Source organism: Prionailurus viverrinus, chromosome E2, assembly GCF_022837055.1.
Source record: "Prionailurus viverrinus isolate Anna chromosome E2, UM_Priviv_1.0, whole genome shotgun sequence".
NCBI lineage: Eukaryota > Metazoa > Chordata > Mammalia > Carnivora > Felidae > Prionailurus > Prionailurus viverrinus.
Window position 1 is genome coordinate 1,866,652 of NC_062575.1, and position 27,322 is coordinate 1,893,973.

At 42.4% G+C, this 27,322-nt stretch overlaps 1 protein-coding gene and 1 pseudogene across 1 annotated transcript; one reads left to right on the forward strand and one right to left on the reverse strand.

Annotated features, from left to right (window-relative positions):
- Positions 1-10,264: 10,264 nt before the first annotated feature.
- DUXA (double homeobox A) lies at positions 10,265-25,967 on the forward strand. Its single transcript, XM_047834398.1, has 5 exons — positions 10,265-10,289; positions 19,452-19,606; positions 20,100-20,202; positions 20,625-20,770; positions 25,866-25,967. Exons 1-5 carry the CDS (start codon positions 10,265-10,267, stop codon positions 25,965-25,967), a joined length of 531 nt encoding a protein of 176 aa, XP_047690354.1.
- On the reverse strand, positions 22,314-22,906 carry LOC125153132 (proline-rich protein 3-like; annotated as a pseudogene).
- Positions 25,968-27,322: the final 1,355 nt, after the last annotated feature.

Consider the following 27,322-nt stretch of genomic DNA (forward strand, 5'->3'; position numbering starts at 1 on the left):
TTTGAAATGTCCATGAGACCACAAGGCATGTGTTACATAGGCAGTTCAATGACAACATTGGAAAAGAGTTCAGCTTTGATAAAATAAAGGAAATTTTCAGCTTTTCACGTTTGTGGGCTTTGCTCTTGGGCTTCTGGGGAAATTATACTTTAACATTTACCAAGGTCAAAATGGCTTGGCATGGGCTCTGTTTCTGCCCCAAGCACATGTTGTACATCTGCTTCACTGAAAATAAAAATAAAAATAACAGGGGCACCTGGGTGGCTCAATTGGTTAAGCACCTGACTCTTGATTTCAGCTCAGGTCAAGATCTCATGGTTCGTGGGTTTGAGTCCCACATCCAGCTCTGCACTAACAGTGCAGAGCCTGTTTGGGAATTCTCTCTCCCTCCCTCTCTCTCTCTCTGCCTCTTGCCCACTCGTGTTCTCTCTCTCTCTTTCTCTCAAGATAAATAAATAAACTTAGAAAAGAAAAAGAACGAGAATGTAGCATTCCAAACATAAATATAGGAAAAAGAAAAAAACCTCCCTGGTTCCCCTAAGATTAGTCATATGTATTTGCACATACTAAAAACGTAAGACAAAGTCTGAATTTTTGGAATGTCCTGGGTCATAATGTTAATTAATAAAGAGTTACAATTCATTGTGTGTGTGTGTGTGTGTGTGTGTGTAGCAGTGTACCAACCGTTCCTTCCCCAGAGCACCCTCTTCTTTGCTTTGTGAAGACTGTGTATCCTAGGTAGCTGTCTTAACATGAGCTCAAATAAAACCCTCTTCCTTTCTCTTTAAAATTTTAAAAAAGGTTTGTTCATTTTTGTGGACACTCCCATGTATTTGAGAGTTGTTAGCTTACACTGCTATTCCAAGTCATGACACTAGGTAAGACCAACAGAGGAATGAGTGTAGATTGAAGAAGAGAATGGACAGAGCATGAACCCTGGGCCAACCTGACTTTGTTAAGTTGTTGATGTCAAGAAACCAACAAACTCACATTAGGGGTTCTAATGTCCACCTAGAGGTACGTTAAGCAATCTAAGAAGTCACCATTGGTGACTTTTTTTTTCATAACTGTGGAGCTGAGAGAATCAAGTGCATCTTTGATGATTTGAGGATGGGTACAGATTCAGAACTGGAATCAGAGAGTATAGAAATGCCCTTCAGATTTAATATTTCTAAGATGAGACAAAAGCATAGCAATAAGCTAATTAGGTCAAGGAATGAAGAACGTATGAAGAGTTCTATGGAGAACTGGTAAGATATGTTTTATAAATATTGACATGTATACATCTTTTATAACTATGTGTATGGTGTATATGTGTGTATCGCATATACATATGTAGTGGTAATATGTATATATGAGATTTGTTTCAAGAAATTTGCTTATGTGATTGTGGGGCATAGCAAGTTTCAAATCCAGAGGGCAGAGGGTAGGCTAGTGAGTGGCCTGGAAACTCTCCAGCCAGAGCTAATGCTGCAGTCTTGAGGCTAATTTCTTTCCTTTAAAATTTTTTTCATATTTATTTATTTATTTTGAGAGAGAACGAGAGAGCACTTATGCACACATGAGAGCAGGGCAGGGGCCCAGCGAGGGAGAGAGAGAATCTCAAACAGGCTCCACACCCAGTGCAGAGCCAGCAGCAGGGCTCCATCCCATGACCCTCGGACCACAACCTGAGCTGAAATCAAGAGTTGGATGCTCAACCCACTGAGCCACCTAGGCTCCCGAAGGCTGAACTTCTTCCTCAGGGAACTCTTACTTAAATCCTTAAGGCCTTTTCACTGATTGGGTAAGACCCACCCACATTATGAAAATAAAATCCTTTTCTTAAATAAGCCAATTGGTTGTAGATGTTAAGCACATCTATAAAATACCTTTACAGCAACACCAAATTAGTGTTTGATCCAATAATGACTGGCTAGTATAGCCTAGCTAAGTTTACACATAAAACTAGCCATCACATTCTACTTCTTGTCAACTTGGCACCCAGATGCATCTCCTTAAACCATACATAATTTCCAAATAAAAATGGTGAAAAAAAAAGATATACTTCTGTCTAACTAGATCAAATGTGGTATTGGTCCATTGGATTTTATATGATGAATGCAATATGATCTAAATTAATCTATTGATCTAATTTGTGTGTTTGTGTATATGAGACGTAGGGGGGAGAGAAAGCATGAGCAGGGGACAGAGGGAGAGAGGTGGTTGTGGGGGAGAGAGGTAGAATCTTAAGCAGGCTCCACACTGAGTGTGGAGCCCAATATGGGGCTCGAACCCACAACCCTGGGACAATGACCTGAATCAAAATCAAAAAGTCAGACGCTCAACCAACTGAGCCACCCAGGTACCCCTGTATTGATCTAATGTTAACTTCTCTGACATTAGAAATTGTCTTCTGATTGTGTAAGATAATATCTTTGTTCTCAGAAAATACAAATATGAGACATGAAGTTCTCAAATGGTTCAGAAAAGTATAAATTGATGGATAGCGGGCAGGGAAAAGGATGAAGGATAAACCAAATGTGACAAAAATGGGAATTGGTAATTTCTGTGTGAAGAGTATACAGAGTTTCTTCATGCTACTCTTGCAACTTTTCTGTAATTTTGAAATTATTTACAAATAAAAGTATATATGTTTCTGTGTGTGTCACTGATTAACTTCTGGTACTTTGTTTATTTTAACTATTGTTTATTTCCTATTTTTCCGTCTAGCTGTTGCTCCATGAGTGCAAAGGTCTTCGTTTTCTTCACTGCTCACTGCTGTATCCCCTCCCCCAACTTCTAAAAATGTCTAGCACAAAGCAGACACATCATAGACGTTTCGGTAAGATATAATGGAACATTGAATCATAATCTTGAAAAGTTATGTTTTTTTAAAGCAATGCAGTTGATTTTTTAAACTACAATTTGTTGGGGCGCCTGGGTGGCGCAGTCGGTTAAGCGTCCAACTTCAGCCAGGTCACGATCTCGCGGTCCGTGAGTTCGAGCCCCGCGTCGGGCTCTGGGCTGATGGCTCAGAGCCTGGAGCCTGTTTCCGATTCTGTGTCTCCCTCTCTCTCTGCCCCTCCCCTGTTCATACTCTGTCTCTCTCTGTCCCCCCCCCCAAAAAAAAATAAACTACAATTTGTTTTTGAATAGGAAATGGATGCATATGGCACAAAACCAAAATGATAGGACAAGATTAGCAGTGAGAAGCTTTATTCCTACCTATTCCTTGATTCACAAGTAAGCAATTGAATGGCTTTGCTTTAAACAAAGACAAATGTACATCAGAGTTTTCCCCATTTATTAGCCAAAGGGTAGAATGACATATTCAGTCTTGGGCTTTATGTATTTTTGCCTAACACTATATCCCAGAGATAGTTCCATACCAGTATATGAAGGGTGTCTACATTGTTCTTAAAAGCTATAAGCCCTTTAAACTTCTGCAGAAGGAGTCTGCAAGATAAGAAGCAGACAATATTCTCTGGTTTCCCGCAGCTGCAAGGGAAGCAGATGTAGTCATAGCTAACTTTGTAGAAGCAAATGTTTAGGAAAGAGTTACATATGAACTGGAAAAATAATGCCTGACCTCTGAAAAGTCTGTTGTTCTGATTGATTTCTCTATTTAATATGCATGGCTATGGTAACAGTATTTAATTGTTTTTCTTTTCTCATAGGTATAAAGCCCTAATACATTGGGGTGCCTGGATGGCTCAGTCGGTTAAGAGACTGGCTTTGGCTCAGGTCACAATCTCACGTTTGTGGGTTTGAGCCCCACATCAGGCTCTGAGCTGAACGCTTGCTCAGAGCCTGGGGCCTGCTTCAGATTCGGTGTCTCCTCTCTCTGCCCCTCCCCCACTGGTGCTCTGTCTCACTCTGTCTCTCAAAAATAAATAAATGTAAAAAAACTTATATAGGGGCGCCTGGGTGGCACAGTTGGTTAAGCGTCCGACTTCAGCTCAGGTCACGATCTCACAGTCCATGAGTTCAAGCCCCGCATCGGGCTCTGGGCTGATGGCTCAGAGCCTGGAGCCTGTTTCCGATTCTGTGTCTCCCTCTCTCTCTGCCCCTCCCCCGCTCATGCTCTGTCTCTGTCTCAAAAATAAATAAACATTAAAAAAAATAAAAAAAAAAAAACTTATATAAAAAACCCAAAGCCTTAATAAATCTGTTAGCCAGAAGTGCATCCAGGGAGTTCTACGTGTACACAGCCACTATGAAAAAGGACTCTAAAGACTGCTCAGGTAAACAAAGACCATGACCATTATTGTTCATTTAAGTGAACAGCAAATATCTTTTGGGTTTTACAATTTGCCATGATCTTTCTTTTTGCTAGACCTTCAATTCCTTTTTTAAAACTCCTTGCATCTTCTTCTCCATTTTCAAAAATTATACTTCTTCCTTGTCATTAACCAGCATCAATACCTTGACCATGACCAGTACCTTGACCAGTTAGAAAATTAAATTGGAAAAAGAACCAATTGAGAACAGTATATAGATATAAAACAAAAGGATTAGTTTAAAGTAATGAATTCAGAAAATGTACTTGCAAGACACAGGACAAATGTAGCTTAATGTACAAGTTATTAAGAAAAAATGTTGTACCTAAGATGCAAAGGAGCTCAGAACAGGCCCCCCGCCCTCCCCCCCCATATGCCACTTTGGCATAAGGATTGTTTTGAGATAAGGGACAAGAAAGGCCCACTGACATCCACTTTTACTCCTGGAAAATAGAAGGTAAAACTCCCATATGAAAAGGGCCCCTGGGGGGCTCAGTCAGTTAACCAACCAACTTCAGCTCAGGTCATGATCTCACAGTTCGTGGGTTCGAGCCCCATGTGGGGCTCTGTGCTGACAGCTCAGAGCCTGGAGCCTGCTTCGGATTCTGTGTCTCCCTCTCTCTCTCTCTCTCTCTCTCTGCCCCTCCCCCACTCACACTCTGTCTCTCTCTGAAAATAATAAACTTAAAAAAAAAAAAAAAAAACAACTCCCATATCAAAGATGCCCTTTCTACACTAGGAGGAAAGAAACATTCTTATCACCAGAGATGAGGAGCCAAAACTAAGAAAAAATTCTGTGCAAGCAAACCTTTTAAAGCAAACTTTTATCTTCCTTTAGTTTCCACATGTATTTTAGTTACTTTTCTAAAATCACCTCTCTTCGTTCAATCTAACATATAAGCACTTAGGTTTTGCTACTTTTTTGGGTCTTCATTTCCTTATGAAGCTTCGTGTATCAGGTAAAACTTACATTAAATAAATTTATAAACTTCTATCCTGGTAATCTGTTTTATATCAATTTAATTCTCAAGCCCAGCCAGAGCTCCTAAGAGGGTAAAGGTAGAATTTTGCCTCTTCTGCATAAACCAAGAATCTGAAAAGATCATCAAGGAAAAAAAAAGAAAAATATGGCCAATTTATAAAAATTTATTAAAAATAGAGCCAAAACATTTAGCTAAAAGTGTTCAAACACACTAGTTCTCAAACAAGTTACAAATAAAGCAACGAGATACTATTGTTTCCAACTCTAAGATTTACAGTGATTGAAAGACTGATAACGTAGTGTGTGAGCAGGTATGAGAAAAAGAGAAAATACGAACAAAATGGAAGTTGCATATTACATTTTTCCTGAAATTAAATGGGAAAATTTTAAATTAAAATCTAAAAACAATGAATATGACAATTTGTTGAAAGAAAAATATACTGATCTGGGGCCAGGTGATAGGGTGGTTCAGTTTGTAAAAATTTATCAAGCTTTATACTCACACTATGTGTACTTTTCAACATTTACATTATACTTCAACAAAAAGTTAAAATACTGGCAAAGAGGCATTCTATGAGAATGCAAGAAAGAAATCCTTCTTATAAGCGGTAATAATATTATGCTTTTAATATAGCCACAGGGACATAGAATTTGATTAATCATAATCATTGACTATGTATCTGATTGATACATGATACACTGAGTACAGAGCCTGCCTGGGATTCTCTCTCTCTGACCCTTGCCTGCTCTCTCTCTCTCTCTCTCAAAATAAATAAACATGTTTTTAAAATAAAAAAATAAAATAAGTGTTTTTTAAAAATATACTGAGCACCTGGGTGGCTCAGTGCGTTAAGCGTCCGACTTCGGCTCAGTCATGATCTCAAGGTTTGTGAGTTTGAGCCCCGCTTCGGGCTCTGTGCTGACGGCTCAGGGCCTGGAGCCTGTTTCGGATTCTGTGTCTCCCTCTCTCTGCCTCTCTCTCCCTCTCAAAATAATAAATAAACATTAAAAAAATTTAAATGCATTCAAATTGACCATTTAATCAGTGATGCTTTTCAGAAGGCTATCAGAAAAGTTCAGTAATTTTTCCAAAGTCATACAGAACTTAAGTAGTAAAGCTAATATTCAGAACCTTGTGTCTGGCTCCAGGATCTATATTCATAACCACTTTACTATATTGTCTCCCTAGCGTTGCAAATATTTTCCCATAATTATAAAATATTTTATTTGTATCTTTAAATGCCAAGGATTTAAAAAACTTTATTACTGATATGGATGGGATCTGTTTTTATGTGATATATTGTGAGCTAGTTTTATGAGAAAGCTATTAATATTGTAGAAATACATATATATTATTGTAAGAAAGCTATTAATATTGTACATATATTTATTGATAATAAGAGTGTTCAATATATTGATATATGAAAAATAGCTTAGCAAACTATATACCTATCTAGTGAGAACTACAGAACTCCCAGCAAACAAACCCCTGCACCAAGAGACTTGACCAAACTCTTAGCATAGCTTCTGGTAGATAAGACCTGTGTCCTCAGCATGATCTCAGTTCCCCCCTTAAAATGCCTGCCTGGCAAAGGTCCACACTCCTAGGAGAACTTACTAGCCAATACCTGAGACAGGTCCCTAACCTCCCTTTCTTTGAGTATTTACTAAAAAGGGCTTATAATTTTGAATTATTCCTCTGTCCCTTTGAGATGTGTATGTATCTCCTACAATTCTGGGGTGTCTTTCTTTTTTTTTTTTAATTTTTTTAACATTTATTTATTTTTTGAGAGACAGAGAGAGACAGAGCACAAGTGGGGGAGGGGCAGAGAGAGAAGGAGACACAGAATCTGAAGCAGCTCCAGGCTCCAAGCTGGTCAGCACAGAGCCTGATGTGGGGCTCGAACCCACGAACCGTGAGATCATGACCTGAACTGAGGTCGGCTGCTTAACCGACTGAGCCACCCAGGCGCCCCTGGGGTGTCTTTCTTAAGGATCTAAAAGCCATTTCTTGGGGCACCTGGGTGGCTCAGTTGGTTAATTGTCTGACTTCAGCTCAGGTCATGATCTCACAGTTTGTGGGTTCGAGCCCCTCTTTGGACCCTGTGCTGACAGCTCAGAGCCTGGAGTCTGCTTTGGATTCTGTGTCTCCCTCTTTCTCTGCCCCTCCCCTGCTTGTGCTCGCTCTCTCTATCAAAAATAAATTACTAAACATTAAAAAAAAAAAGAAAAAAGTAATGATATTGACATACTAAAACAAATCAAATAAAAGCCATTTCTTTGAAATGTCATCTTCAGGAAGCTAGGGCCTCTGTCTTCCAGTCTCTGTGGAAGGACAGAATTCTAACTTTGATAACTGCCAGCTATCAGACACAGCTGGCCTGACAAATTGTTGTAATTTTTCACTTCCCTGCTCTACTTGAGCCCTTCCTGCTCCTCCCGGCTCAGCTTGGCCCCTGCCACCCCAAGATCCAATTACTCTCCTTGCATTTAAGTTTTCCAATTGAGTGGCTACAGTTCCCCCTGTAAGGTGTGGCCGACAGAGAAGAACGATCATGGAGCCCTTCAAGGATACTGGGGCCTCTCTTACAACTGTATTTCCCAAAGTATTGGTGAAAGGTTATCTTACGGCCCCTCTGCCTAGTGTGGGTAAATAGATCTTAAATGAAAAACACTCTCTAACATCCAAATCTCCCTAAGCTTTTGAATCCCTTGCTCTACAGTAAACCATGGGAAGTTGGGCTTTCCCAGTTCTTTCCCGGTAGGCCACCTTTTGGTCCATGGTTCAGCCACCAACCAACCAACCAACCAACCAAATTGTTAGAGGGCTAACTCCTTGAGTTACAGATGCAACTCAGAAGCAATTAGATGTAGAATCTCTGGGCCCATATCTAAAAATTCTACCTGACACAAATTTATGATCCCTCCACCGTTATTCCACACCCTTAGTTTTCATTCCCACACACGTTCCCTTGATTTCCGCTTGTGTAATTTAGAAAACTCAAGCAGTTCTCTTGGAATGTAATACACCTCCTCTTGGGTGACATTTTGTCATCTTACCTTTAGGAGCCTGCTGACATTTGAGTCTAATTATGAGTCTAAAAGCAGAGAGGTGGGTCCTGAGGAGAGTCAGCGTTGTCTTGCATGGCAACGGCCTCAGGGAAGGCCATCACAATTTCCTTAGGCAACGCTGTTAATTCCCTCAGAGGTGGATACCACTGGGGGTGGGGATGCCACTGCCCCTGCCACTTCCTCTAGAGGAGAAAAGACCTCTACCACTGGCAAAGACTCATCCGAATTTAGGATCTCAGTGATAGCATTTTCATCAAGGTCTTCCCACACATCCCATCCCAACTTACAGGATCCCATTCTTTCCCTCTCAGTGCCCTCAGTTTGACAGGAGACGCCCTGTGAGGCTGGGAGTTCAATTTGTGTTGTAACTCAGCCAATCACAGGATGAGGTTTTGTATTTGATTTTTGGGCAATTTTAGCCCTGTATCTACAGGAGATAAGGGTCTCCCACAGGGCACACATGGAAGGTCTCGGGTCATTTATGTGATGTGTGAGCTGGGAAATCAAATTCCTGAGCTCCCCCCTTTCTCCCACCACTTTGTCAAGCAACATTAGGAACATCCAACCAACATCACCATGGTCCTTAATTTTCCAAAAATGTTTGGAAGTATCATATGCAGGATCACTTAGCTCCTTGCTTCCTCTAGGTGATTGAGTACCAGCAACCAATGTTTTGCATATCTACTAAACACTTCACCCCATAGACTATCGGCTTCCTTTACTACTGGAAATATAGTCCTTAGTGAATTTAAATCTAATCATACCCAGGTACCCCCCCTCCTTAAAAATCTTTTAAGATCACACAAACATATATGGGTAACAAAACAAAACTTTCCTAGGGGCGCCTGAATGGCTCAGTTGGTTAAGTGCCCGACTTCGGCTCAGGTCATGATCTCACGGTTCGTAGGTTTGAGCCCCACGTAGGCCTCTGTGCTGATAGCTCAGAGTGTGGAGCCTGCTTCGGATTCTGTGCCTCCCTCTCTCTGTTCCTCCCCCGCTTCCTCTCTCTCTCTTTCTCTCTCTGTCAAAAATAAAGATTAAAAAAAAACCTTAAAAAAAGCAGCAAAACTTTCACTTTTATCCTGTACTACTGTGGATTACAGCTGTGAACAATTAAAAGAATCTGTCGACTTCCATCAAGGCTGATTAATGACCCGGAGAGGAAATTGCCAGGGAGAGACCCCGAGAGTCACTGCACGTGAAACGTCACCTGAAACTGCTCCTGCCAGTGTGGGGGCAGGATCTTGTTTTTAGTTACATTTTTGTATCTTATAAATGTGGACTTTTTGCAGTTAATTTTTATTTGTTTAAACATTGCATTCAAATATTATTTATTTTGATCACAGCAGTTTTTGCACCCCCTTAAATAGCTCCCGTGGTGAGAGCTACATCTTCCTCACCCTAATCCTGGAACTAATTAAAAAGAACTCTTGATTTTTGTTTGTTTTTGTTTGTTTGTTGTTTAAAGTAAGCTCTACGCCCAACGTGGGGCTTGAACTCACAACACCGAAGAGCCGCACGCTCTACCGACTGAGCCAGCCAGGTGCTTCCCAAGAACCCTTTTAGTATAAGTAAAGGTCACCACTTCAAAAGATAAGTGTAGAGCATTAAAAAAAAAAGCAGTTAAAAAAATACATAGGTATAGAATAAACACTGAAAACAAGAAGATGTGTGAATACAGTAGCACTCAGAAGTGCTCTTGTGATGGTTTTGCGGTAGAGATTAGTAGAAATTATTAAATCTATCAATGGAAGAATGGGCGGCTTATCTAGCCCTTCCTAGATTAGGAGGGTCTGTTTGTAAGAAGTGATGCAATTGGTAAAGATAAAACTTCAGAAGCACGAAAGATTAAACAAACAGGTGGGGCCATCCAGGCTGATGATATAAAACCGTCCTTGAGGCGGACTGTTTCCCCGATCTAACCCTAAGACCTCAGGACTCCACCAACATGGCTCAAGATAATTCTCCAAACAGTAAGTTCCCCGCACACCTGACTGAGGTTTCTGTTTCGTTGGTTTGGGAGGAAATTGACTACAAACTCATGGGCTTGCCACAACTTGTGGGAGTTCCATTTTTAACCTTTTTTTTTTAACGTTTATTTATTTTTTATAAATTTTTTTTCAACGTTTTTTATTTATTTTTGGGACAGAGAGAGACAGAGCATGAACGGGGGAGGGGCAGAGAGAGAGGGAGACACAGAATCGGAAACAGGCTCCAGGCTCTGAGCCATCAGCCCAGAGCCTGACGCGGGGCTCGAACTCACGGACCGTGAGATCGTGACCTGGCTGAAGTCGGACGCTTAACCGACTGCGCCACCCAGGCGCCCCTAACGTTTATTTATTTTGAAGAGGGGGGTGGAGGAGAGAGAATCGCAAGCAGGCTTCAGGCTGCCAGCACAGAACCCAACTTGGGGTTCAATCTTACTAATTGTGAGATCATGACCTGAGCTGAAATCAGGAGTCAGATGCTTAACTGACTGAGCCCCATTTTTAAATTTTAAAATAACTGTATTAGGATTGGGAAAAATTTTCTCTCATATGATATGAAAATATGCTGTTTTCTGTGTATTGTGCATTGGGAATTTCAGAAAGATACAGGCAATCATGAATTAAACAAAATAGAAGATTTTTGCTTCAGGAAGGAGAGGGAGAGAGATACATTTAAAGAAACTGTGGTAAAAAAAAAAAAGAGGGGGGCACCTGAGTGGTTCAGTTGATTAAGCATCCGATTCTCGATTTCAGCTCAGGTCATGATCTCACAGTAAGTGAATTTGAGCCCCACATCGAGCTCCAAGCTGCTGGTACAGAGCCTGCTTGGGATTCACTCTCCTTCTCTGCCCTTCCTCTGCGTGCTTTCTCTCTCTTGTTTTTTTTTTTTTTAATTTTTTTTAACGTTTATTTATTTTTGAGACAGAGAGAGACAGAGCATGGTCGGGGGAGGGGCAGAGAGAGAGGGAGACACAGAATCTGAAACAGGCTCCGGGCTCTGAGCCGTCAGCTCGGAGCCCGACTCGAGGCTTGAACTCACGGACCGCGAGATCATGACCTGAGCTGAAGTCGGCCGCTTAACCGACTGAGCCACCCAGGCGCCCCGCTTTCTCTCTCAAAATAAATAAATAAACAACAACAACAACAACAACAACAACAACAACAAATTGGGGCACCTGGGTGGTTTAGTCGGTTAAGTGTCTGACTTCGGCTCAGGTCATGATCTCACGGTTCGTGGGTTCGAGCTCCATGTCGGGCTCTGTGCTGACGGCTCAGAGCCTGGAGCCTGCTTCTGATTCTGTGTCTCCCTCTTTCTCTGCCTCTCCCCTGCTCAAAAATGAATAAACATTTTAAAAAACTGTTTAAAAAAAAACAACAATGGGAGGCATGAGAAATTTCATAGACCAGAATATCTTTGGAATCAAAGAAACTTCCAGACTTCTTTCTCAAGACTGAACTTTACTCTTGAACTTTGGATTCATCGGTCTCACTTGCTTGTCTAACAAGTGTCCCAAACTCAGCGTGTCCCAAACTGGACTCCATGTTCACACCCAAACTCTCCCTCACAGAGTTTATCCTCACTGAGGACATGTCAGCTGTTCATGCTAAAAACTCTAGGGAACATCCTTGACCTACTTTTCTCTCATGACCTATATCTAATCAGCCTGGCAGTTCTGTTGATTTTAACTTTAAAATATTTTAGGAATCTGACCATTTCTTGGTCCATCCCCACACGGCCCTGCAAGGCCCTATACAATCTGTCTTCTACCCCCGCCACCAAGGTCTAGGACCTCACCTGTTTCTGCTTTGTTCCAGACTGTGTAGCCCTCTGCTCTCTCTTAAAGAGGCCAGGCAGGCTCCTACTGCCATCCCCAGTCCCTGCAAGGTGGTTCTCCACATGTCAGCATGGGTCCCTCTCTCATTTGCTTCAAGTCTTTGCTTAAGTCATTTGTTTTCTTCCTTTCAACATTTTCAATGTTTTGTTTATTTTTGAGACCGTGCAAGTGGGGGTCGGTGGGTCAGAGACAGGGGGACAGTGGATCCAAAGCCGGCTCTGTGCTGACAGGCTGACAGAGAGAGCCCAATGCAGGGCTGGAACTCACGAACTGCGAGAACATGACCTGAACCGAAAACCAAGAGTCAGGAGCGCCACCGACTGAGCCACCCAGGAGCCCCGAATCAAATCATCTTCTAAGTTAGGTCTTCCCTAATTACTTCGCTTAAAATTGTGACTTCATCCCATGCATTCTTTCTTTTCCCTCCTCCTTTATTTAAAAAAAAAAAATTTATGTTTAGGGGCGCCTAGGTGGCTCAGTCGGTTAAGCATCGACTTCGGCTCAGGTCATGATCTCAGTTCATGAGTTCGAGCCCCGCGTCGGGCTCTGTGCTGTCAGCTCGGAGCCTGGAGCCTGCTTCGGATTCTGTGTCTCCCTCTCTCTCTGCCTTTCCCTCCCTCACACTCTGTCTCTCTCTGTCTCAAATATAAATAAAAAACATTAATTAAAAAAATTTAAAAGAAATTTGTATGTTTATTTTTGAGAGAGAGAGCCCACGCACACGTAAGTGGGGGAGGGGCAGAGAGGGAGGCGGACACAGAATCCGAAGCAGGCTCCAGGCTCTGAGCTGAGCTGTTAGCACAGAGCCCCTTCGGATTCTCTGTCTCCCTCTCTTCTCTGCCTCTCCCCCACTGCTGCCCTCTCTCTCAAAAAGAAATGAACATTTTTTAAAAAGTTTAAAAAATCCAATTGACACGTGTATCTTAGTATAATACAGCATACAACACAGTTCACTGAAATGGTTTCAGACTCCTCGTGGCAGCTAATATCTAAGAAAGTTTATGCCACTTGTTATAGCGGGTTTTTAATTTGGTGGAGTTTTAATTATCTGAAGGGCTATTAAAGTACAACTCTGTGCCCAACTATATACACCTGTCTGAGGCTGTATATGTCATGATTGAGCTAAAAAGAACATATCACAAGAGATCAGATGCAGATATAAGAATCTAGCTCTCTTCTATATGGCTAAGTATAGACATCAAAGTAATTTCCATAAATGTAAAGCAATGCCACTTACCTCAGTGATCATTTTTATTCCAAGGTGATAATTTTTTAATAAAAATGTTATTTTTGTTAAAATGTAATGGGTTTGTTGACATTTGAAAATGGATTAATCTGGGTCGCCTGGGTGGCTCAGTCGGTTAAGCGTCCGACTTCGGCTCAGGTCATGATCTCACGGTCTGTGAGTTCAAGCCCCGCGTTGGGCTCTGTGCTGACAACTCAGAGCCTGGAGCCCATTTCAGATTCTGTGTCTCCCTCTCTCTCTGCCCCTCCCCTGTTCATGCTCTGTCTCTCTCTGTCTCAAAAATAAATAAACATTTTAAAAAATTAAAAAAAAAAAAAGAAAATGGATTAATCAAGGGGTGCCTGGGTGGCTCAGTCGGTTAAGCATCTGACTTCAGCTCAGGTCATGATCTTGGGGTTTGTGGGTTTGAGCCCCATGTCAGGCTCTGTGCTGACAGCTCAGCTCAGAGCCTGGAGCCTGCTTCAGAATCTGTGTCTCCCTCTCTCTCTGCCCCTCCCCTGCTCACACTCTATCTCTCGCTCTCAAAAATAAATAAAAAAAATTTAAATAAAATGGATTAACCAATGTTCTCACTTTTAATTTTTAAAAAAAAATTTTTAATGTTTTATTATTTATTTTTGAGACAGAGAGAGACAGAGCATGAACGGGGGAGGGGCAGAGAGAGAGGGAGACACAGAATCTGAAACGGGCTCCAGGCTCCGAGCTGTCAGCACAGAGCCCGATGTGGGGCTCGAACTCACGGACTGTGAGATCATGACCTGAGCCGAAGTCGGACGCTCAACCGACTGAGCCACCCAGGTGCCCCACACTTTTAATTTTTAATAAGGTAAAACAAACGGTCTTTGGATATTCAGTTTTAAAAGTGCAAATGGGTCCTGAAGCCGAAAACATTGGGATTTAGTGATCTAGGAATACTTTCTAGAGAAAAAAAATTGTGCAATAATTTTCAAGTTTTTTTTTTTTTTCTTGTCTTCTTAGTAACGCACAATTGATAGGTTACTGCTCCTCGGCAACACACACTTGCTTCCCCTCCCCGTGCACAGCCGTCCATCTGTTCCAACCAGTGCATTTCATGCCATTCAGAGATAGGTGTCTTGTGATATGTGTGTATCCTTCACAAATACACAACATTGTTTTGGTGGAATGTAACTTATTTAGATTAGTTGATCTTTACTGGAATCACTTGTTTCTCTCCAGCTTTTTACTGAAGTACAACTGCACATGGTAAGATGCAAACCATAAGTGTACAATTTGATTTAATTTATGTGTACACCTATGTAGGTATATACATAATTGCTACACAGAAATATTATTGCTCTGTATAAACTCCATTTTGTGCCTCCCTTTCTTGACTTAATTCTGTGCCTTTGAGACCTATCGATCTTGTTTCCCTTGTCATTTTTTTTTTCTCATTATTTTGGTCTTAAGGCATAAAATTCCATCACGGGGATATTAGCACATTTTACTTACCCATTCGTGTAGCCATGGGCATTTAGGTTGCTCCAACTGTTAATATGAACAGCATTCTGAAAAATATGTCATGGAGATTTGAGTGGGAAATAAATGACGGCATTACAATTACTGCACATAATTTAAACAAGCATAGCCCAATTGCCCCACCCACTATCTAGAATAAAGTACATTCTAACCAGCTCTCCAGAAGGGTTTCCATCTCCCCACCCCACCCCCATCATTGCAAGCATCTGACTTTATCTGATTTTCTAACTTTTGAACTGCGGTTTTCAGTTATGTCTTTGGTTCCAGAAATTCTTCCCATTGTGTTTTGGGAAGATTAAATAGCTTATTTAACTCTTTTCTATCTCAATGTGACACGGATTCTTTCGTACATGATTTTCCATTTACTTTTACATTTCACAGGTCTTTAATTTGGCATTTTGAAATATACTGTGTATCATGACTCAACTTCATTTTTCTTCATACAGCAAGCCATTTTCTTTACCCAACACTACCCTTTCCCACTGATTTTGGAGGCTCTGGCTGTACCACGTTCTATATAGAACAGGCTTTCTGTTCCTCGGCTTTCTGTTGGGTTCCATTTGTCTACTGGTCTGTTTCTGCATGAGTACTGTAAGAAAAAGCTTTTACTACTCTATTTTATCTGGATAATTAAATGCATCATCTTTATCCTTTTTAAACAAAATGTATAATCTACTTTGTGGGCTTTTATTCTCCCCGTATGTTTTAGGTGGCCCTCAAAATCCTGTTTGGTCTCTTCTCAGAAAACAGCCATATTCATCATGAGACAAACATCAGATAAACTCCAATGAAGTTCTACAAAACACTTGTTCAGTACTCCTTAGAACTGTCTATATCATGAAAAACTAAAGTCTAAGAAACTGTCAGGGCCAAAGGGAGCCTAAGGAAATCTGAGGACCCATTGTAATATGGTACCTTAGATAGCATCTGAGAACAGAAAAAGGATACTAGATAAAAACTTTTAGATAAAAACTTGGAAAATATGAATAAAGTATGGACTTTACTTACCAACAATGCAACAGTATCAATTCCTTCATTGTGAGAAATGTACTGTGGTAATATGTTAATAATAGGGGAGGGGTACCTAGTTGGCTCAGTTGGGAGAGCATGTGACTTTTTTTTTTTTTTCTGAGAACTGGGGAGAGGGGCTGAGGGATAGAGAGAAAGTGAGAGATTGAGCAATCTTAAGCAGGCTCCGTGCTCCATGTCCCACTCCCCCTTGGCAGGGGCACGGATCCCTCTGTAGGGCTCAATCCCATGACCCTATGATCATGACCTGAACTGAAATCAAGAGTACAACGCTCAACCAACTGAGCCACCCAGGCGCCCCTGAGTATGTGGCTCTTTTTTTTTTTTAAGCTTATTTATTTTGAGAGAGAGAGAGCACAAGTGGGGAGGAGCAGAGAGTGGGAAAAAGACAGAATCCTAAGCAGGCTCTACACTGTCTGTGCAGAGCCTGATGTGGGGCTCGAATTCAGCAACTGTGAGATCATGACCTGAGCTGAAAGGTGGATGCTTAACTGACTGAGCCACCCAGGTGCCCCAAACATGTGATTCCTGATCTCTGGGTCATGAGCTCGAGCCCCACAATGGGTGTAGAGATTACCTAGAAAAAAGTACAATGAATAATAGGGGAAACTGGGAATGGAAGATATGGGAACTCCTCATACCAGCTTTGTAACTTCTCTGTAAATCTGAACATCCTAAAATAAGGTTTACTTCAAATATCCTGTTGGTATTTTTGTTTGGAAATGCAATTCCCTGTTAGTAGAATGTTCACTACTACCAACACAATGGCAGTGAATACCCATGTGTGTTACCCAGACGTACACATGTCCGTTCCTCTAGGATAGAGACTCAGGAAGGGAATTACCAAGCTGTAACGGTCTGGAGCTTTGTGCCCCCCAGAGTCAGAGATGAACCATCTTGATACTGATCTCTAGGAACCGTTAGCTTATTGGGCTATAACATGCTCCTAGGTTGATAAAAGAGATCTTCCTCAGATTTTTCTCTTTGCTTTCCTCCTTTCTTATCCTTCATCTTACTTTAGCTCTTCATCTCCTGTTCCTCCCTGCCCACCCTCTACCTGTCAGTGTAGGAATTAGGCAGGAGGCCCTAATTTGCTTATCTCCACCCCCCATTCCCTAGGGAGTTGATCTGGGTTAGTTAGAAGTTCTTCTATATCTACTTCATGGCTTAAGCTTTCCTTTGAGCTTTTTACTGTAAAGGATTTTTCCTTTTAAGAATGTATACAGTCAAGGATCTGTGCACAGAGAAGAACCTACTTGAAGGTATAAGATGGGTAGGGTCCTGTGAGGGCTTTTTAACCTAAGGCCAACCTCAGAGAAGATTACTTTGCCATCAGAAAAATTCAATCATGACTATTTGGAGCACAGAGTGTGGGCCTTAGACTGGAGGGTCAGGGAAGGACTCTGAGAAGGAGGTGCTCAAGCTGGAACCTGTCATAAAGGAGCAAGCTAGTCCCTCATCACATGAAGGGCATCGCAGGAAGAGAAGAACAAGTACCAAGTTCTGGAGTAGAAGGAAGTTGGCCTGGTTGTGGGACAGAAAGTTGGTGGTAGTGGCTGGAGGGACACATTTATTCCAAGGTATAAGGCCAAGGAAGTCATTATATGTGACTAGGTCAAAAATATTGGTGAGGGCCTGATCAACATGGTAAGATTCAAGAGGACTTGAGAATGATAGTAAAGTTAACCTTCTTTCAGGGTGCCTGGCTCTCCCAGTTGGTAGATTATGTGACTCTTGACCTCAGGGTTGTAAGCTGGCCTCCAAGTTGGGTGTAGAGATTACTTAAAAAAATTTAGAACTCTAGGGACACCTGGGTGGCTCAGTCAGTCAAGCTTCTGGCTTTGGCTCAGGTCATAATCTCACAGTTCGTGAGTTTGAGCCTCGCATCGGGTTTGCTGCTGTCAGCACAGAGCCCGCTTTAGATCTTCTGTCTGTCTCTTTGTCCCTGTCCTGCTCAGGCACACGCACACACTCTCTCTTTCTCTCTCTGAAAAATAAACATTAAAAAATACAAAAATTTAGAAAATAAATAAATAAATAAATAAAATTTTATCCTTCTTTCAATGAAGTACAACAGACCAGGAGGTAGTAGACTGGTATGCAAATGAAGATTTAAACTTGTAGGAGGGACAAACATTCAAGGATCAAAGAAAAAAAAGCATCCCTGTGGTCTGGGAATCTCAATGAATTCTTTATTTTGCTGGAGTTAAGAGTTTTGACTGGATTTTTTTTTTTTTTTGCATAAATGTGGAGTTTGACTTTTTTGAGTCTTGTTTCCTTAGTTGTTAATTTTAGTCACTCTGACCTGTGTGAGGCGGTATCTCAATGTGGTTTTGATTTGTATTTCCCTGATGATGAGTGATGCTGAGCATCTTTTCATGTGTCTGTTGGCCATCTGGATGTCTTCTTTGGAAAAGTATCTATTCATGTCTTTTGCCCATTTCTTCACTGGATTATTTGTCTTTTGGGTGTTGAGTTTGATAAGTTCTTTATATATTTTGGATACTAACCCTTTATCTGATATGTTACTTGCAAATATCTTCTCCCATTCTGTCGGTTGCCTTTAGTTTTGTTGATTGTTTCCTTCGTTGTGCAGACACTTCTTTATTTTGATGAGGTCCCAATAGTTCATTCTTGCTTTTGTTTCTCTTGCCTCTGGAGACATGTCTAGTAAGAAGTTGCTGCAGCCACGGTCAAAGAGGTTATTGCCTGTTTTCTCCTCTAGGATTTTGATGGTTTCCTGTCTTATGTTTAGGTCTTTCATCCACTTTGAGTATTTTTGCGTATGGTGTAAGAAAGTGGTCCAGGTTCATTCTTCTGCATGTTGCTATAAGAACCAAATGATCCTCCCCATAGTGTTTTTAAAAACATTTTGGAAAGTGATCCTGTTTATCTGCTATTGAGGGAATGGATTTTACCCAGAAATTAAACCAGAAAAACTGAAAGGGACTTAATGGTACTTCATTTGCTCTTCATTTCTATGGTTTCGAGTATTCATGATTGTAATGACCTATTATTACATGCCTTTTCTTGACTCATTCTTCTTAATCCATATGAACAGAACACATAAATTTTTCATGGTTTTTGAAAAATAGAAGACCTTGACTCCCAGTCATGGCATTCAGATAAAATAGAGAAGTTCAAGAATCACCTTTGTGTGGGCGCCTGGGTGGCTCAGTCGGTTAAGCATCCAACTTCGGCTCAGGCCATGATCTCGTGGTCCATGAGTTCGAGCCCCATGTCAGGCTCTGTGCTGATAGCTCAGAACCTGGAGCCTGTTTCAGATTCTGTGTCTCCCTCTCTCTCTGACCCTCCCCCATTCATGCTCTGTCTCTCTCTGTCTCAAAAATAAATAAACGTTTAAAAAAAAAAGAATCACCCTTGTGTATTTAAGGGATTTATAATTGTGTCAGAGTTCTTTCCTACTGGGTTCTGGTGGATTACAAAGGAAAAGAGGAAATCAAACACTAGCTTGAGCCTGAAGTTTGAAATTTATAAGCTGGCCTATTAAATGCTTCGTCTTTCCTAATCTTTCCACAGAGACCACACCAGTGAATCACAGACGCAGCCGCACCAAATTCACACAAGATCAATTGAAAATCCTCATCAAAGCATTTGATAAAAACCCTTACCCAGGTTATGCTACCAAACAAAAACTTGCTTTAGAAGTCAATACTGAAGAGTCTAGAATCCAGGTAAGTTACAAATTCTGTATCTCCAAGACTAAAAGTAGACAAGGAGGCAAGGAAACTGTTAATCGAGCACATTATGTGCCAGTGTGCTAAGGGCTTTGCGTGAAGTAACTTGACACCCAGAATGAAGTCACAAGAATGCTGCTCTTTGTCTCACTTCACAAATGTGAGTACTGAGGGTGAAAGAGTGTCTAGGAGTGGCAACGGCATGTGCAGGTGCTTCTTCAGAGAAGAGGAAATACTTGAGCTGGTTGATAAATGCATAATAATTGCAGCATCTATTTATTAACTTAAAAAGATTACTATAGTCATGTTGGGACCAGATTGTGAAGATGCTAAATGCCAAACCTTGACCTAAGACTTAGTCGGATGTGACAGGTATCTGTAATAGTACTGAGCTTAGAGGTAAAAGAATCATACCCTTTGAAGACAGGCAGTAATAGGGTGAGATGACCTAGACATACTTAATTCTCTCATTTTCTTTTCCTCACTCAAGATTTGGTTTCAGAATCGAAGAGCTAGGCACCAGAATAAATCAGAACCCGATGAGGACTTAGAATCAAGCCAAGACCAAGATCACCTTGAAGAGGAGATTCAAAGTAAATAGTCTGTTCCAGTCCTTTCACAACAGAGCTTCTTGGGTACACAAGGTCCTCTCTACCTGGAGCTAACTACTACTCTGAGTGGGAGAGGAATGTTCTTTCTCTCAGGGCCTCCTGTTCAAGGTCTTCTGGTAGTAATGGGTCCAATATGGCCCCTGGAAATTCTTTCCTGCATGGTTCATGGACCTTTTGAGACTTTGCTCTGCTTACCTTCTTTCCACTGGAAAGAACCAGCAACCTAGCCATATACTGTGTCTCTTCTAGAACCTTCTGCCTGGAATAAGCCAGGGAAAGGCCCTCTTAAGGAGATGCAATGTATTAGATGGAGACAGTGTAGGACAGGTTTGGGTTCCTTGTTTGGGAATATGTCAACTGGCCTCTGAAATGTTTCATGACCCTCAGTCTTACACCTATCCTAGGTAGAGAAGACAGACGGAGTCGTACCAACTATACGTCCTTGCAATTACATGCCCTCATTGAGGCATTTTCGAACAATCCTTATCCTGGCTTTGATTCCAGAGAGCAACTTGCTAAAGAAATTGGTGTTCCTGAGTCAAGAGTCCAAGTAAGTGATAAAGAATTTGCCCCATCTCCTAGGATGGAGATTTAGGAGATGGGGAGCCCTGTGGACGGACATGTGAGGCACATTACCACCCCAGGGCCTCTCATGAGCTATTCTCTCCATCTAGTAGGTCCTTGAGGCTTGTTTATTTAGAGAGAGAGTGAACACGAGTAGAGGAGAGGCAGAGAGAGAGGGAGAGAGAATCCCAAGCAGGCCCCCTGCAGACAGCACAGAGCCTGATGTGGGCCTTGATCCCACAAACCACGAGATCATGACCTGAGCTGAAACCGAGAGTCAGACGCGTAACCACCTGAGCCACCCAGGCGGCCCTCCATCTGGTTGCCCTAGGGCCAGCTATCTCACCCCCTTCAGTTCTTTCTTGCTGTAACCAGTGTTTTATTTTTTGTTTTCTTTCTTTATTTTCACTGCATTTATTACTAATATTAAAAATATTTTAAAAAATTCTTTCTCAGTTCTGCAATGGCCCTCTTCCCTCCTTCTTGCCCACACTCCTGATGCATTTCCTCAGGACAGGTTGAAAACCGAACCTGTCTGCTGTTATTTTCACAGAAAGCAACCAGTGCCAGGGATGTCAGGGAAGAAGGTTGGAAGAAGGCAACAGTACTGTCCAGGTTCCATCCTAAGGTTGGCTGGGTGGAGATTCACAGAATTCAGTCAAAAAGTCTGGTGGCCTTGCAGTGACTTAGTCTAAGTAAAGTGGGCTGGAGAGGAGAATAGGGTAGCCCACCAGAGGCTTTAGAGAACACCTCAAAATCTTGTGTCAAACCCAGAAGAACTGACACCAGGAGAAGAATGGGGAGGACCAGGGAGGCAGTCTTGTGGAAAGTTCTACAATTCTCCCATGTTGGGAGGTTACAGGAAGTCTAGAGGTCACCAAGAGCCTCACTCATTTTGGCAGAAAAGCTCAACTCTAGGATTAGGACATCAAAAAGAGACCAACCACATTGAAAAAGGCTACAAAGGGATGCACAGTTTCATAAGCACAGGGATCACAGACCAGAGTGGTGGGGATCATGCTGCTGACACACAGAAACTACAAAATCCAAAAGCAAGGAGAATGGCCTTTCAGGGGTAACTTCACTTATCATTCAAACTTGACCCCAGGTCACACAACCTGGTGAATTTCACAGAGCTGCTGGCAACACTAGGGGCAGAGGGTGTCACGTAAAAAGGACTTAAAACAAGCAGCTGGAAGGAGGGAATGATAGGAAACTGCTCCAGGGAATCGAGGGCAGTACTGGGGGCTGGGTGGACAGGTGCCCAAGCAACAGCACCAAAGAGGTTTCCTGTATAGCAGCCAGCTGGCACAGAGGACGAGGACCCAGGAGGCAGATGAAGGGAACAAAGATGGGGTCCTGAACATGAGTCTCTGGAGGCTGGATCAGAAGAAAGACCACATACTGGGCACCAGTGATGACACACAACTCTGGACCAAAAGGGGGGGGGGTGAGTGTCACTGACTGAGGGTGGTGGGTGGAACAGCTTCAAAGTAGCCATCACAGAGCCACAGGGGACTATGTGGCCTTCAGGTCACAGGAGGCTCCTCCCCGCCTGGATGGGAAGATACAGTCTCACAGGGTGGTCTGTTGATACCTAGGTGATAGAAGACACAGAGGTCCTCATATTGACACTGGCCCTTTTTGGCAAAGTGTCTGCATACAGGGCAGTTGGATTTGTCTTGCATAACCTGGAGTCCATTCTTGGGCAGGGAGGTATTCTTGATAAGAGACCAGCTTCTGAGCTTCAAGAGTTTCTCTGCTCTTTGTTAGAAGCCTCCCCTGGAGGGACTCCCATGGCCTGGTCTGGGAGAACAAGGTTCAGCATTGCCCATGCCCTCCCCCAACCAACCACAACTATTTGGGCCTCATCTGGGGCCTGGGCCTCCCCGAATTGGGCCTCTGCCCAGGGGAGGAGGTGGGACACTCATCATTGTGGAGTCATTGGTCTTCTTGATTCTGGAGGACCTCCATGAAGAGCTGATTGGGGTCATCAAGCTTTCCATTGGCCAGAAGGCCAGGTGGTCTAATGGGACTCCCATCCTTCTCATTTCTGGTCTCTTTCCTCCTGCTCTGGCAGGAGGAGCTGTTGCTTGGGATTCTGCATCTTGCGCTTTGGCATTATGGTGGCAATGGCTGCGGTGGGATTTAGAGAGCAGTGACTGAGGAAGGGATTGTTTTCTACTCTTTGTCTTCTGAATACCTCCTGACACAAGGAGTAATAATTTGTTGAATGAAGGAAGGAATGTTTCTTTACATGCAATATGAGCCAGGCATTTATTTGCCTAAAGTCTTTATATCTATCACAGTTTTCAGCCTTTCTAATTATCCCATGAGGTTGGAATTATTATGTCTAATTTAGAGATTTAACATTTAACTCAGAGAAATGTAGGATCCAGATGGAATAGAATTCTGTCAGAGTGGTGTGCTCTGTGTGTGTATTTAGACCAGTGCTCCTTGGGTGCCTGGGTGGCTTAGTCAGTTAAGCATCTGAGTCTTGATTTTGCCTTGGGTCATGAGATCGAGCCCAGGTTGACTCTGTGCTGACAGCAAGGAACCTGCTTGGGATTCTCTCTCTCCCTCTGCCCCTCCCCCACTCATTCTCTTTCTCTCTCAAAATAAATAAATACTAAAAAAAAAACACAAAAAAAAACCCAGTGTTCTTTCCAGTAATCTGATAATTCCAATAGTATGATTAAATGTCACACAACTTTACCTCCTAGAAAAATAGGAGCAAACAATGTGTTTGGTGTTTGGTCAGAAACAGTTTCACAGAGGAAAACTTGATCGGGGGCTTGCAAAGCAGAGACAGATCCCATGGGGGAAGACCAGAAGAGAGGGGGTTAATAAGGGCAGCAGTTGTGGTAGACTGGATTCCTAGCAGCAGTCCTGTGGCTTCCAGAACATTGTGAATTGTCTATGGGCTGGTGAACTAGGGTGACATAAACATACTTAAGGAGGCCTCAAGTCTAGACCAATTGTGACCAGTTGATTAAGCTGTTGTGTTCAGGTTTTGTGGACACCATCTTCCATTAGCCTGTGAGCTGTGATAGGGGGCCCATCTCTGATTAACCCCTGTATGCTGAGCAGAGCTCAAAAGTCTTGAAGTGGATAAGACACTTGGAAATACTTGCTATAAGAGTTTATATTTTATCCTTTGTGTGGTAGAGACATGCTCAAAGAATTAAGACAGAGGAGAAAGCATGCTCTAGTTACAGTTTGAAATAGCTCCTCTTCCTCCAGTGAAGAATGGACTCCACTATGGAAACAGGAAGTAAGTTTGACTATCAGTGAAAAGTCAAGGAGGCTGAGACGTGGAAATGAGTTCTGTGTGAGAAACAGCACGGACACAGACTGATAGCAATGCATAGATGGGGTGTGGAGGACAGGGGTGGCGTGGAGAGAGAAAGAGATGAGATCACGAGGAAGACGTGGTGGGTCTAGCTTGGATGGATGGCTAATCTTGGTGTTATCCAGCAGGAGGATTGGGTTCTAGAGGAGGATGTGCCTCGGTGAGGGTTGGGAGATTCTATGGAGAAGATGGATATAAATGGAAGACTGATTTTTTTGAGTAAATGGTTTGGTGTGATTCTGAAGGAGCGTGTGAGTTGGGAGAGAAGAAAACAGAAGCTGGTGATGAAGTACGAAGCTAATCTTGTCCTAATGTAGCCATTCCAATATTCTTTGGGCTAGTTTTCTCCTCAGAATTCAAAGCTGAATATATTTTTCCTTAAATTCAAGATATTGTGGGGCACCTGGGTGCCTCGGTCGGCTAAGTGTCCGACTCTTGATTTTGGCTCAGGTCATGATCTCGTGGTTTGTGAGATCAAGCCCTGTGTAGGGCTCTGCACTGACAGAGGGGCGCCTGCTTAGGATTTTCTCTCTCCCTCTCTTTCTGCCCCTCCCCTGCTCTCTCTCTCTCAAAATAAACATTTATAAAAAATAGATCTTGGTAGGTGCAGAAATAATGAGAAATCTCTGAATGACTTTATCAACAGGGCACTGGTTCTCATAGGTACCACAAGCAAGGCAGATGGAGAAAAGCATTTATGATTCAGGTGTAGAAACCGAATACAGGGTTGCATATGTGCAGTTCCTCCAAAACAATCATTCACCTGAAGAGTGGTCTATACCTTCAGGAAGGACATGAAAGTTTTCATGGTATTACGTGACTTTTCCAAAGACTGGTTTTTGGACTCCAGATCTGTGCCTATTCTATTTGCAACCTCTGTGAAAACCAAAAGTAGTAGTTGTGGAATGTGAGTGTGTGTGTGTGTGTGTGTGTGTGTGTGTGTGTATGTGTACACGTAGTATATAAATACATATACGTTTTTCTGAAGTTATGTTTTTATAAATAATATATACGGGGGCGCCTGGGTGGCGCAGTCGGTTAAGCGTCCGACTTCAGCCAGGTCACGATCTCGCGGTCCGGGAGTTCGAGCCCCGCGTCAGGCTCTGGGCTGATGGCTCAGACCCTGGAGCCTGTTTCCGATTCTGTGTCTCCCTCTCTCTGCCCCTCCCCCGTTCATGCTCTGTCTCTCTCTGTCCCAAAAATAAATAAACGTTGAAAAAAAAATAATAATATATACATATACTTGGGATATGTGTATATATAATGTGCATGTATGTGTGTAACTTATGGGCAGAGGCAAGGGGTAACAATTATGTCTTGTGGGATGAAAAATATCTCCCTAGACGGACAATATACTATCCTGGGTCATGGAAGAAACATAAGCATTTTCAAGAAGAAGGAAAAAAAAAAGATGGGAAAAGAATTCCAGGCAGAGGGAAGAGTGTCAGTATAGGCATGGCATTTTAGGGAAAACCAGCACTGGTAATGAGGCGACCGTGGGGACTTAAGGATATGAAACCCATCATGAAGGCACTAGGTGTGAGGTTCCGAATTTTGGGCTTTATCTTCAGACTTGATAGACCGTCCTAGCTGTCATATGGAAGGCTGGTGATTTTGGAATTAGGCCTAGAACCAACCCCCTCTCTCTTCCTTTTGCCTTGTGAAAGCAATGGTGAAGCTTGCATGACATCATTTGATTGAATTAATTCTTGATGTTTTACCCACTTAGATTTGGTTTCAAAATCGGAGATCCAGATTCCATGCCCAGAGAAAAAGAGAACCTGATGATGGAGACTTAGAACAGAGACAATACCAGGAACAGGATCTCTGAGATGAGAGAGTTCAAGGTAATCACTCTGTTGTTCTCATGTTGGCTCACAGAGCAGAGCCTACTGAGCGCCCAGTACTTCCACATGATGGAGTCGACTCCAACCATCTCTTGGGATACCTCCTACTCAAGTGCCTTATCAGGCTCCATGGAGTAAGGGGATTAGTTATAGTTCCTGAACACTCTTCCCAAGTCAGTGGTCCCCCAAAAGAATTCCACTGGCCACTTTCTAGCTGGAGCCCATAAACCCCATTAGAATGTGAATTTTGGTGGGGGGGGGGGTGTCTGAGTTGCTCAGTTGAGCCTCCAACTCTTGAACTCAGCTCAGGTCTTGATCTCAGGGTCATGAGTTCAAGCCCCACATTGGGTTCTGTGCTGGGCATGAAGACTACTTGAACAAAATTCACATTCTCTCTCTCTCTCTCTTTTTAATCGATGTCTTCCCAGTACCTGGTACATAGTAAACAATCTGTTGACTTTGTGGAAGGTATGGTTGAAACAATGGAGGAGTCAGTCCTTAGGTTTGTTCTGCCAAAGGCTGGCTAGCACATGGCTTTCCCAGGAGGTAGTAAGTTCTACACCAGACTGGAAAGGCAGGAACGAGTTTACTTCCATGTTTGAATGTACAAACTGGCTTCTTCCATTTTTCTTTCCTCCTTAGGCATAGAAGCTACACAAAATGGCCCCAGTCTTTCTATCAGCTGTCTTATTTCTCCAGAGCCAGAGCAAGATAGACAGAGACATTCAGTGTATTTGATATCTTCAGCCTGGGCTCTACATTTCTCTCACTTGTCTTGGAAACATGTTTTCCTAAATATACCTTCAGCTTTTCCAGAGCTGAGCCTGCCGGAGACACTCAACAGGACTTTAGGAGGCAGAGACAGACACATGGTGCCACACCCTACTGACCGATCCTGGATCCAGAGTTCAGCGGATCTTGAGGACAACGAGAATAAACTTATTAATATCATTTTTCAAGCATCATAGTCATTGTGATTTTTAAGAAAGATTTTGTTTTTAAGTAATCTCTACACTCAACATGGGGCTTGAACTCACAACTCCGAGAGATCAAGAGTCGCACGCTCCACTAACGGAACCAGCTGGGTGTCCCAGTTGTGCTTTTTAATGAGAGACATTTACTTTGTCTTCATCCCCATTCCCAGCACAGAGCTTCTGAAACTTTTGGAGTTTCCTGTGATGACAGAAATTAGAGGATTGGCATTTTCAATCCTCCTGAACCTCTAAGAAGGAGAGAGGGGATGAAAGTTGAGTCAATTGCCAATGGCCAATGATTTATTTATTTTTTAATTCCATTATAGTTAACATACAGTGTTATTAGTTTCAGGGGTACAATTCAG